This window comes from Macadamia integrifolia, chromosome 5 (genome assembly GCF_013358625.1).
Source record: "Macadamia integrifolia cultivar HAES 741 chromosome 5, SCU_Mint_v3, whole genome shotgun sequence".
Taxonomy (NCBI): Eukaryota; Viridiplantae; Streptophyta; class Magnoliopsida; order Proteales; family Proteaceae; genus Macadamia; species Macadamia integrifolia.
This window is the reverse complement of record NC_056561.1, coordinates 46,952,773-46,966,122: the sequence shown is the minus strand read 5'-3', so window position 1 is coordinate 46,966,122 and position 13,350 is coordinate 46,952,773. Positions and strand designations below refer to the sequence as shown.

Here is a 13,350-nt window from a genome sequence, read left to right as displayed (position 1 = left end):
ACGTCTAAAAATAATAGAAATGGTTTTTCATGTTTTCAGAAACAAAAATGGATTTTTTGGTATTTGATAAACCTGTTTCTCGAAATGTTTTTTACAGACATAATACTACTAAAAAACCCAATAATATCATTGGATGCCCAAAAGGGAGAAAATATCTAGTTGCCTCTTTTATGTTTAAATAGTTGAGAGATTTATCAAGCACAATAGCCTTTTTTTCTCTCTCAAATTCGTTTCTAAAAACGACGAAACAAGTCCGATTTGTTTTGTCCAAGTTGTTTCTAGAATTGTAAATAGACATAAATTTTGATTTATGTTCCTAAAAACAGGTGAAACGGAACAACTTTATCAAATGCTTGTTAGACTGTTTTTCCTTTTCTGGGAACAAGAAAACGTAAAAATGGTAGAAATGGAACGTTGTCAAACGGTGCCTAATTAGATTAGTGCCGTGGGCATTTTAGACTTCATATAATAAAGGGACAAACGGAACAGTGACTAGATTGTAGATTCTCTTCACCCACTGTATAAGAACTTTCCGTTAATGTTATTTAAGGTTATCTCTTTTGTCTTTCCTTTCTAGTTTATCACTCCATACTCTTAGATTTCAGTAGGCATTGTCATACCATCCTATCCTCTCATGCGTAACCACAGTTATTGTGATGAATGATAAAAAGTCTTGATATCCCCCCTTCATGGCACTAGAGGACAACAACCAAGGCAGTTCTAGTGTCGAAATATAAAAGCTCAAGATACCAAATCTCATTCATGACCACAGAGGAGATTCAACCAATGCTTAGCAGACAGAAGGGGGAGACAATTCATTCATCAGATTATAGTTGGGAGTGCAGCAGCCACAACAAAATAAGTGATTACTATCTCTCTTGAATGTTGCTGTCACAACACAGCTATCTGTTACTTCTTACTTCCTATACAATCCACTGCACACAGAGGAGATGATGATGATGGTGATGAATCTACAGCATAAGCATTTTGGATCAGAAATGAGAATTTTTCATCTCATGATCGAAAAAAAAAAAAAAAAGCATGAAATACGATGAATAACCTGAAACAGACAGAAACAAATCCATTTGTTACATTCCATTACGAATCAAAACAAACACACATACAGAAACCTACTGTATTTATATATTCCGCTGCAGATTAGAATCATGGAAAAGCATATACTAGAGAATTTGCATACATACCTTCTTGTATATAATTGTTTGTCATACTTGCATCTGCCTACATTACAAGGACCTCTGTAATATGTTTACAGGGTAAATACAAATCAACTTCAAAAGATACAACAGCATCACCCAAAAAACTGTAATGACTAGCCTTTTCGATGGAGCCTATGGCACATAACACCCCCCCCCAACTCTTATTTTTCTCAGTTTATACACTGTAATCATATCTGGACATCTCTCAAAGGCTCACAGAAATTGCCGACAAATACCATGCTTTCCATGTATCTGTCTGAAACTCTGCCAAAAGGAATGATAGATTACTTGGGTTTGTAAATTTGGAGACTCCAGATAGCTTTGTCCACTTGCACTGAATCAGAAAGAGAAGCACTTCACTAGGATTCAGAGGAAAATTTTTGCTACCCTCCACCATTGAGCCCAGGGCTCAATCTCTTCTTCCTGTCACTAAAGCTATAGCTCCGAACAAAATTTGGGAGGCAACACTGTGCAACCCTGGTTGATTTATCTTTGTCAGATTTAAAATCTTTATTTGGAGATCTCTCACTACTGCAAACGGAATTCAATCCAGACACGTACGGGGTTCCGTTAGATGATCTGGGAGGGAGATCCAAGTTGATTGGTTTAGGTTTTAATATTCCATTCGATAAACTTTGGTCCACATGCTGATCATCTGAAAAACTCTCACTGAAAAGCTCAGCTAGTTTCTTTTTCTTGTCAGTTGGAGATGCTTCAGTTCTGGTGCCAGCAGCTCCATCCATAAGGGTTTTATTTAGTCGTGGTTTTCCCATGAAGCCGCTCTGATGGTTTGGAGTATTACCACGAGATGGGGTATCTGCATAGAATCAAAAGACCTCACATAAAACCAATTTGAAATCCCAGCAAAAAGATTAAAGAATGGTTAACAAACACAAAAATTCCCCTGTTTGTGATGGAGTCATAAAATTGAGCAATCACTAGGCAAAAGCCATAGCCATCAAACAATTACAACCATCCAGATAAACACTTCCAGAACCAGAAATCACATTTCCGCCTGTCCAAGTTTATCACCGGGAGAGACAGTTAAGTTATTTGACTGGTACCATCCCTAGGCAAGCCCTGTTAAAGAGGTGGCCTGCCAATAAATGGTCTGAATTGATTCTCAGGTGCATGACTTGTACACTTGTACAGTTTGAAAGTAAAACAGACAATTATAGTTTGTTGCTGAGACCTCGAAAAAAATAACTCCATGTGAGATAACAAAATGAAAAATGCAGAAAGAGTTCAAATTATTACTATCTTACCACCATTGACACTGAAGAACTCCTCTTCACAATCTGACTCTATCCAAGGTTGGGAGTCAAAAAAGTTTTCCTCTTTACTACCTGCTACAAGAAAATGATATACTTCAAATGGAAACCACACATAATCAAAGAGAAAGAATAAGAAAACATTTAGGCATTGATAGCTTGAAACAGTTCACATAGGATGCAGATAATGTGTTTTGAAGGATGAGGATGAGGAAACGGATAAGAATAAAAAACTAAAGATAGAATCTGATGATGCAGATGTTCTATTTAGCATTGCAAAGGGACTGTTCATAGTGAAGATCCCAGTTCTAGGAGAACCTTAGTTTCCGGAAAAATTCAGAAATTGGACATGAAAACAATTACAGACAATCACACAAACAGAAATTCTATCGTAGGCAAAATTGCCATATCCTGATCACCCTTTATGGTGATTAGGTCAAATGGAATTTGTCATGCCTCATGATGCATGTGCAACAGTTGTCCTTGTCTGCCATATAGAGCCATAATTACATTAAGTAATATCAGATGTAGGTTTACCCTGTTCCAGATTTGTGATATATACCACTAGGCATTTGACAGTTTTTCCTTTTGTTTTCAAGGAGTTGTGATCTCAAAACCAAAACATGATTTCATTTCCATATTTCCTGATAGATCATAATAATAATCCCCAAATCAACTTCACATTATCTGCAATTCATCTCTCTTCAACAGAAGGGTGTTCCCTTCATCTCCAGCCTGGTAATTATGGTACAGTGAAGTAATAAGAGGACTTCTTGGAGTAATTTGGACCAAGTTTTTGCTACTTCTTACATAATAGTAAACGTCAATGAGTGCAGTGATGGTGAGATTTGATATTGTTAAGAATTAGCGCTAATCCCGATAAGGGATTAGCGTCAAAACCAAGACCCGATAGGGGCCTTTTGGCCCTATCGGGTCCAGATTTAAGTGTTTTACGGTTGCGACTTAAGTGAGGGGTTTTTCTGTCTTTTTTTCTTTGTTTTATGCAATATATATACACTACATTGACCTGCGATCAGTCTATTCTGGACTGATCGCAGGCTGCTCTGTTTCTGGACAGCTTTCGGTCTCTCCTTCTTCTCTTCTCTTCTTCTTCTTGTTTCTGGTTCTGGTTACATCTAATTAATATTGTCACAGATATTTTATAATGGACAGAATTCCATTGAATTCAACCTCACCAGCAAATCAGTCTTCATTTCCAAGTAAGACTTGGCAAAGTCATTGAATCCTCTCCAGCTTTGAAAGAAAACTTGGGCCATGAAGCTGGAACAAACTAAACCTGAACATACCCTTTCCCCAAAACAGAAAGATACAAAATAAACAACAATAAACTCAGCCTTGTCCCAAAACAGAAAGATGTAACCCCAATATTTGTTCACCAGAAATCAAAGTATATATTTGGTTGTAAAATATAATAAAATAAAAGTAGATCAAGCCTGGATTGTAATCAGAAATCCTGAGAGGCATTCTTAATTTGATCTTCCAAGATATAGTAGCTAAAATATTAGAAAAATTAATAATTAAGAACAGATTAGGCTTGACTTGTGGGTAGGGTTCACAAAGGAAAAATTAGAAACCAGACTGATCATATTTTGGTAGAAGCCCGATTAACTCTGTTGCTGCAGAAAATGTGTTTCATCATCTTGTCCAATCCATAAGAAGAAGCAATTAAAACAACACTGGCAGCTCTAGCAATTTAGTTTCAACCTAATTCACAATGTATCAAAAGACAAAGGTTTGGAAACTGGTTGGATGGTTAATTTCTTGAGGAAAAAAATACATAACTGGAAATTCAGGGGAGGATACACTTTTTATGGAATGATCAGAACAACCAAACCAAAAGCTCAACGTTACAGAAGTAGCCACCAGTAAAGGAATCAATGAAAGCATCTTCACCACCGTAGAAGGAGTTTTTTCCTTACAAAATTTATGAGTTCTCAGACAATAAACACAATCTTCATTTTCAAAAGAAGTTGAAGATTTTCTGCAACAGTAAAGCTAACCTTAAATCATCTTCTAGAAGACCCAAATCAAACTGTAAAATTTCAATGGTAAACCACAGGATCTTAAAAAGGTAATAAATTTCAATCCATCAATGATTCTTTATGTCACTTATTCAGAGATACTTTCTTGAGATTGAAGAAATTCAGCCCATTATACCAGAGTGCTGCTAATGAAACTTTGCAGTTACGTTAGATGCGTATTAGTAAAGAAATACTAACAAGTCCAGTGAATATGCAAGGAAACAGGAAAGAAAAATATGAACCTCATCAAAACTTCAAAATTGGAAAAAAAAAATAATAATAAGATCATAGAAACAAGGATTATAAAAATCAATGGGGACCCCCAAAATTAAAAAAACGAAAAGGAAACTTTCAACCAAAAACACAAAAACTAAATACCCTTCTCAAGGTTTATTTTAATGATACTACAAGACCAAGCTAAACGAACTAGAAAATTTCTAAATCGAAGAAAACTAAATGCATCCAACTACTATAAATTAGGATCATACCAAAATCCTTAAAACTCGTCAAGGAGGCTCGTTGCGGTGAAGACTGAGACTTGAAACCCAGTTCAGCGATGCGGTGATCACCGTCTACAGATTTCTCCTCGGTGGGTGGAGGAATCAATATCTTATCATCCTTAGAAGCAATCGAGAACCGGAGTTTCATGGTAGAATCTGGGTTCTTATTGATTGAAGCACAAGAACCCATGTTGAAGCAGATACCCTTCTTATCAGATTTGAAGTCGAAGACCTCTCTTCTGCTTAGACTAACTAGTAAGCATCTCACTCACACACACCCACACACACACGGACACACAGTGAAATGGTAGCAGAACAAGAACAGGGGAAGATGGGTTTTTTTTTTGTTAATATTGGATTTATGCGCTGGAAATCGAAGAAAAAACCTTGAAAGAAAATCTGGGTTTGGAGATTGGCCTTGAAAGCAAAGTCATATGGAAAGGGCAGTGGACTGGATTGAAGAAAATATTATCAAATTAAAACCCCACCAACATTTATTATACCTACTAGCTCCTAGGGTCGTTTCTTTTAAAGAGCTACTAATCTGTGGTTTTTGTTATCATCTTGAGATAATAGAGTATCTTTACTTTGAATAAAACCTTCTGATTAAGTGGAAGTGACATTAAAACGATTTGTAAATTTTCTGAAAACCGTAGGAAGAAAAGCAGCTTTTTGGGAGTTGGCTTTGCGTTCTCATGTGCAGGGGCGGCTCTGGCTTTTGGCTTTTATTTGGCGTTTCCACTTTCCATTCCGACTCTACGGTTATCTGATTCCTTTCTCTGGTCTCATCTGTTTCTTACAATTACAATTTACAATTAAAAACTGAATTTCTTTATAAAAAAATTCAAAAAAAAAAAAAAAGCTAATTTATTCTGATTTTGGGAAATGTTTAAACAGTTTTTATTTCATACTTTATTATTATATCCTCAATAATTACCAACGGTTTTCATTTATAGTCAAAAATAATTTTCGTTAATATTTTTTAAAATGGATCATAAACAAAAACATAAATGATGATAAAGATAGCCTCCAAGAGTTTGGAATTGGCATTGATTGATTCGATATTCCATTTCAATTTTCATAATTCTACATAAGATGGGATGACCATCGAGTTCTAAAGTTACGTTAATGTTCATATCTTCTAAGGATAGTACAAATACTCATCTCTTATGTCAATATGGAGAGGGAGTTCTAAAGTTACGTTAATGTTCATATCTTCTAAGGATAGTACAAATACTCATCTCTTATGTCAATATGGAGAGGGAGGAAAAGATGGTCGATTGATACAAAATTAGAGTATATTCTCTTATATGTCAAGTCATAGGGATGGGAAGAGTGCATTTTCGTGGTATCAGTTCGTTATACAAAGAGACTCACATGATTTTTAGCAAAAACAAAAGACACATGATTATTGCAGAGAAAGAAAATAATATATTTAAGGGTGTTAATAATTAGTTCGATCAAGTTGAATTGGTCTTCAATCTCAAATGAATCAAACCAAAGTAGTTTGAAAAGAAGAGAATCTATGTTGGATTTGTGTCAGGTTGGATTAATAGACTATTATCGGTTTGTATTGGGTTGGTTTGATTCAATTTTGATTTTTTTTTCTCCCAATTACCTTTGTAATTGAATTTCTTTAATACTTTTTCATTTTCAATTTATTTGATTTGGGTTGAATAGGTCGGTTTCGATCGGTTCGACCAATTTTTGGGCTGAAAGTTTACATCCCTTTTTAAGTGTATGAATGATTTTGAAAAGGCAGCATACCTATCCTTTTCCAATATAAAAGGAAATAGCATGTTCATTCACATGGATCCCCCACCCAAGTTTCCCACTTCATTTCATCATTGCCCATAGAGCAAGACAAACATGCAAATCAATTATCAGAGAAAAAAAAAAACAATATCCTTCGACCCTTATGGGTTGCTTGGACTAGTGTAAGGAAGTAAAGTAGGGCATGAGCCTTACCTTTTTCTTTTTTAAAACACCTAACATTTTTTTGGTGGGGTGAAGGTGGATAGAAAAGGATCTTCTTCAATTAATTGGGTGCTTAATTAGTGATTCAATTAATTAGATGTTTAATTAGTGATTCAAGGGTTTGGGAGGATTTAGGGATCCGTATTTATGTATTGGATTTGCATTTAGGATTCTCTTAACTTTTGGAAAAAAAAATTTCTTATAAAATTAGATTTTTCACTTTTATTAATTTTAATCTAAAATGCAAAAAAAATTATAATAAAAATATTAGTTATATCTTATATAGAGGACAACTTTCTTACATAAAAATTTTCATAATGAAATAAATATGGTTGAAAGAATTTTTCCTTTACTTCAATGTTTAAATAATTTATGTATTAGCAGCCTACATTTGCTGACCACCCCTGAAATAGATTGTCCTAAATTTTAATAAGTTCGTCTAGTCTCAAATTTAAATTTATTCAGTATTTGAAAAACATAGATGATGATAGAAAGTTTGAGTTGTCAAAATGCCAAAGGTTAGAACCATTTCAAACCCACATCTCTCAAAACCCACATATGATAATGACACTTTTTTAGATCATCTACAATCTTACTATTAGTTTAATCTTTCTTTTTTTATTATTATTATTATTATAAAGAGACAAATGGTACTTTACCTCCATTTACCAAGCCAAATAAATAAATAGATGATTTTTTATATACTTCTAGTTCATAAACTATAACCTTAAAATAGTTATTTACCTCTTAAACAAAAAGAATAGAGATCCTTGAAATAGATTATAACTTCGGAATGCAGGGTTAGTGTGATGTATTAATAGGATGGTGTGCAACGTAAGCGAGTAATGATAGCTTCTACTCTGCTTAACTTATTTGATATCTTATCTTTAGTTCATAAATTCAAGGGAGAGTTTCCCCACGATATCAATGTGGGAAGGAATTGACATGATACATCAACCAGTTTTGAAAAGGGAATTTGCATCAATTCTTATCAAGTGCATTGGTACTTACTTTGCATCAATTTCTTTTCTTTCCAATAAGTTTAGTCTTGGACCCCTATTGACTCCTCTGCAAGTCTGTACTTGGCCCAGATCTAGGTCTACTATGTAATGGCCAATAGACCCTTGAATTTGAATGATAAAGAAAAAGTTGTCATTCACATGCAATTTACTTGTTCAAAGTAGGAGAGAGAAAATAATAGAACAACTATATATAAGAGTGAAATTGCATGGCATCGTGAATTTTTTTTTTTCTTTTTTCTTAAAATACAAGTATATTTTTTTATTCATTTACCATGATGTGACCCTACAATTGAAGTGTTTGGCAGGTGAGTTTCATTATCATATAAAGTCGAAAAACCTTTATCAATCTAATCCAATCCAATGGAGCAAATGATATTGGAGTCCATTTAAACACAAGATTTCAGTATCACCAAAATGCCACTTGGTAATTTTTGAAGGGTGTGTCTGTTTTACCATTAGGTGACAGCATGTTAAACGAAAAAAAATTCATTTGTATTGAGGTAGTGAGCGATGGTAAAGATCTAATAGCTGGGGATGCATATCAAAATCCTCTCATCGGTTGAATTATGGCTATCAGTCACAGTAGAAGATTTAAACCCCAAGTCAACCCTTGCTCCGTAAATTTAAACACCTCTATCATTCACCAACAAGTGAAAAGGTCGTTTTTACCCCAAAAAAAAAAAAAAGTAGAGGGTTATTAGATAAATTCTTTTATCTATGTTGGCCCACCTCATGTATGGTAACATATAAAGCAAATGATGTAGGATATGATTGGGTAACTTAAAAGTTTTATACAAATGCTCAGAAAAAAGGTACCAGTCAATTTTGAAGACAATACTATCAAAGATGGTTAGTGGGACCATGGAGGTGAAGGGATCATATCTCTCTCTCCAACCCCAACCATGGTGTCAAGATTCAGAATCGGATCGGAATCAGTCGAGTCAAGGCCGATTCTGATTCCAGTCAAACCGATTTATCCAATCCTCATTGAGAAAAACCCTAACACCAAGAAAATATTGCTTTCAAAATTAATTTAGAACTAATCTAACAAAAATTACTTCATGTTAGGGATTTGGATAAAACTCATCCCCAAAAGCTAGTCGTTAAGGAGAAGATGTTCAAGTACCTAAAAGTCTCCATATCAAGCTACCAACTTCCAATGTAGAATTCTTGCTTCCACCTTTCACATGGAATCTCAATAATCTCTCCCTCCACGTGAAATCTATCAAGATCACATCGGATTCCCACGGCCTAACCCTACCAAACATAACTTTGATACCACTTGTTAGAGACCATTTAAAACTTATCCTTAAAACTAACCGTTAAAGAAAAAAATGTTCAAATACTTATTAATCTTCGTATTGAATTACTCACATTTAATATGAAATTAATTTCCATCATCTATGTGAAACTCCAAAACACTTTTTAATTAAAATAAAGGTGTAGTTTATTTGTATCAAATCGTTGGATTGATAATTTATTTTTGGATGATAAAAGTAGACCTGGTGCTTGATTGGGATGGGGAAGAAATCAGATTTACACTATAATTGAGTAAATATGTAAACTATGATTTTCCTTAAATAAATAAATAAAGAAAGAAAGGGCGATGAAACAAGATTAAATCCCCATTTGAATTCAAACTAAAATAACTAGGAATTAAAGTCATCAATGTACTGTTACATCGTGAAAAGGAAGCGTTCCTGTTCAGCCACGGATCACCAACAAAGCTTTAATGGATGGTCGGTTGCATGCACTTCACTTGTCTTGTCTTCCAGTAACAGTACAACTATATATAGAGATCAAATGATCCAAGGGACCCAACGATCAATGATAGCTTTGTTTCCAATGATTTCTGATTTGGTCGGACTTGGCTGGGACCTCAGAAATTAGAATTAAGAAGAAGAAAAAAACTCTCATGGGAAATTCTTATATAGGTTGCAGACTTGCAGGAATCAAGGTTGGCTTAATCCACCAATTTTATCTCGTTTTTTCAGTCTTTTTCGCCACATCGCGTATAACGGGAATCGAACCCCTCTGTTGTTGGCTGGTGGATGGAGAATTTCCTACTTCGATCCAGCAAACTCTGGAGCCTCAGTGGACAAGGTAGGGCGCCGCAACGCGTCAGATTGCTTTGCCCGTAACCTAACAAGCAAGGGCCCCACTATAGCTAAAGCCCCTATTTGAGTAAGGCGCGCGCAACCTAGTTGCGCGCTCCCGCGTCATCGCAACTAGAGCAATAAACGGCACAGTAGTGCCAGAGGAGTTTGCGCAGAGCCCGGTTTACAACCGGCCTGAGCGCATTCTTTTTTTCCTCGTCCTCTGGGTCCGGAAGAGCGGGGGCGGGGGTGGCGGCCTGTCCGCGCAGAGCCCCTCGGGCCACGGCGCCCAGGGATCGCGCGTCACAAATTCAAATTTTGCGCCATAGAGCGCGAACCAACATCCGTGATACGAAAACCAAAATCAGAATAATTTTTTAATTAAGTGGCATGCTATGTAATATAATTTAAAAAATATATATATATATATATATATATGTAAGAAAAGCTTTTTTTTAGATGTAAGATTTTCTTAAAAAAATAAGATTTTTCTTGTCACTACTTATTTCACGTAAAATATAATAAATAAATAATTTAAAGAACAATTTTAGACGGAGGAAAAAAACATAATCAAACTTATCATTAATTTTAAATAAGCATCAGGTGAATGTTGGACACATTAGCAATGTGCCTAGCATTGTGTTTGTCTCTCTCCTCCACCACTTCAAGGTCGTTGGCTCCTAAGAAGCTTGTAGTGTGCCCAACCTCTACCCATAAACATATTTATGGGGAGTACGAGTCAAGGGCACTGTGTGTTATCTTTTTTTTATGGGTGGTTTGTCATTGTCTTGTGAGGATGACCATATAGATAGAGAGGGAGGGTTCCTCACGCTACTTGTGTGGGGAGGAACATGAATGTCACACCAATAGGTGTTTTGAAAAAAATATCATCCATTTGAAACCACATTTTCTTAGTAAGAGAAAAATAATTCATGCGAGATGAAAAATGTACACACAATAATATTGTTGTAACTTTTTTTCATAAATTTTAAGGAAAGAGTTTCCTGTAATGACAATGTAAGAAGGAATATGTATGCTACATCAGTGAGGTATTATAAAATGGTATAATTCAAATTGGGATTCACATGGGACCATCGATAAAAAAAAATATGAGAAAATATCAATATGATCCCCACTATCTATTAAATGACAAGGACATAAAAGAATCTTATCATACAAGGCCAGCGTAGCAATCTTATTACTTTTGATTAAAATCAAAGATATTAATTCACGATGTGTCTGCCACACCGACTAAAAGTCAGGCCCACAACCTAGCGTATATAAGGTTACAGGCTTACAGCATAATAGCCCATGGTTTTCTAGTGTCCATTGTCCCTATCCATCTTCCACCAACCTATGACTTATAAATCTTAATAATAATAATAATAATAGTAATAATAAATCTTAAAAGAAGAAACAATATTAGTGATATTTTTGTATTATTGGAAGCTGAGTTATAATTCTATGTCGGCGTTAAAAACGAGACTGGATTAGTTGAGTTGATCGGATCAAACCTAAATATCGACTGGACCAAACCCTTGTCGTATTAGTATTGGTTTTGGTTAAAATGAACAAAATCGAACGGTTCAATCAAAATCATAAACCGATAAAATTTAAGGAGAAAAGTTTCACACATTGTCAGTGTGTGGATTTTTTTTTCATATGTTCTCACAAAAGTGAGGAGGATCTCACACATATTTTTTATTTTATTTTTATGGAAAAAGAAGCTTCAAGGGCAATGTGACTCTTATGTTGAAACACAGTGTGATGCAAAATAATCACCCTGCCCCCACATGAGATGCAAAAATCTCACCCATGTTGATGCTTTTGCTACCAGTGCATTAGTGTAAGGGCCATGCTGCATTTTCTATATTTATTTATCAATTTTGAAAATAGGGTTCAAAGGAATTGATTCCTTTTTTAAATTACTAAATGGTGGCAATGTGCAGATTCCTTCCCATGTTGGCTGCGTAAGAAACCCTCTCCCAAAATTTAATATCACTTTTTCTCATTTAATATATATAAAAAATATGAAAAATCAAAACCAGACTGATAATAGGGAACGTTAGAAAAATCAATAGCAGATCAAAACCAACAAAATTGATAGTTATTGATTTTGGATAGGTTTTTTTTTTTTTTTGGTATAAACTGATCTCCTTATCAGTTTTCTGCCAAAAAGATATATGAAGAAAGATGAAAAATCTACCGAAATTAGACCAAACCAATTGTCTGATATCCTTTTCCTCCATCTAATAGTTCAAAGGCCATAAAACCTAAAGCTTGTATCCGTGTATAATATGTATATTATATTACTCAATTCATGTACTTAATTAAAGAGAGATGATTCACACTATGATAGTGTAAGGAGAAATCTACCCATCGCATTGGTGATAGTAGAAAGAATGATACCATTCACATAGGACTTATACGAGTCACAACAAGAGTTTTTTTTTTTTTTGGGTAGAAACAAGAGAAAATGTATCAATGTAAGCATCATGTGAGAAGGTGCACGCTAGAATCTGTACTCTGGCGTCATATGCTCTTTTTTTTTTTTTTTCATTTTTAATTTCAATTCAAAATGAAAATTTGAGAATCCATTAAACTTCTTTTACCCATAAGAGAATACGGAACCGACTCCTTTCCTAAGTGTTCATCACCCAAGTCTTACCCATAATTATGCAGATAAATACCACGTGTTCAAGTAGTGATTCAATGGTTCTTAACGTCTTTATCAATGTCACGTTCTTCGCATCTTCTCTTATAACGTTAGATCACCACCTACATACATAACGTTCATCGAATTAATTATGGATCGACGTGTACGCTCAGGAAAAGAGTCGAATTCAGAGGACACTGGTTGTACATATAGGGTTACGTGTGTTTTGAAACGAGACTTCCATAAACATATCCTAAATGTGGATTTCTTTGGATGGGTGGTTGTGGTTGGTTTCAGGTTTTATTAACACACGTGTGACATAACAAAGCAGCTCAAAAGGGCCCATCTATTTGACTAAATGTCGATATAAATCAAAGTCAACAAGCTTCTATGAGCCTTCATTATTATTTCCTTAAAATCATTTTAAAAGAAAAGGATGGGGAGTGGAGAGGACATTTGTCTAGTTCGTTACAAAAAGATGTCACACACCATACTCAAATAAGAGATAACCACAACCATATTTATTGTAATTCAATTATTAATCTTACCTACCTATGGGCCAGAGTCCA

General features: G+C 34.9%; 1 protein-coding gene across 2 annotated transcripts; it reads right to left on the bottom strand.

Moving 5' to 3' along the window:
* Window positions 1-1,169: 1,169 nt before the first annotated feature.
* Window positions 1,170-5,728, bottom strand: LOC122080221 (uncharacterized protein At3g27210-like). Of its 2 annotated transcripts, none has more exons than XM_042647156.1 (3): window positions 5,019-5,728; window positions 2,483-2,566; window positions 1,170-2,034 (listed from the first exon to the last, which is right to left on the bottom strand). In XM_042647156.1, the coding sequence occupies exons 1-3, from the start codon at window positions 5,218-5,220 to the stop codon at window positions 1,601-1,603; spliced, it is 720 nt and encodes a 239-aa protein (XP_042503090.1). In that variant the 5' UTR covers window positions 5,221-5,728; the 3' UTR covers window positions 1,170-1,600. The 2 variants fall into 2 exon arrangements, with proteins under 2 accessions (XP_042503090.1, XP_042503092.1); XM_042647158.1 differs by having other exon boundaries at window positions 2,483-2,563; window positions 5,019-5,727.
* Between the last annotated feature and the right edge of the window lie 7,622 nt (window positions 5,729-13,350).

What these genes read in the sequence shown, in the direction of transcription:
- LOC122080221 (XM_042647156.1), bottom strand. Translation starts at nt 5,220, where the DNA reads ATGGGTTCTTGTGCTTCAATCAATAAGAACCCAGATTCTACCATGAAA. An exon ending in GACGAGTTTTAAGGATTTTG is followed by an intron (nt 2,567 to 5,018) that starts GTATGATCCTAA and finishes ATTTTCTTGTAG; the next exon opens with CAGGTAGTAAAGAGGAAAAC. An exon ending in GTTCTTCAGTGTCAATGGTG is followed by an intron (nt 2,035 to 2,482) that starts GTAAGATAGTAA and finishes GATTCTATGCAG; the next exon opens with ATACCCCATCTCGTGGTAAT.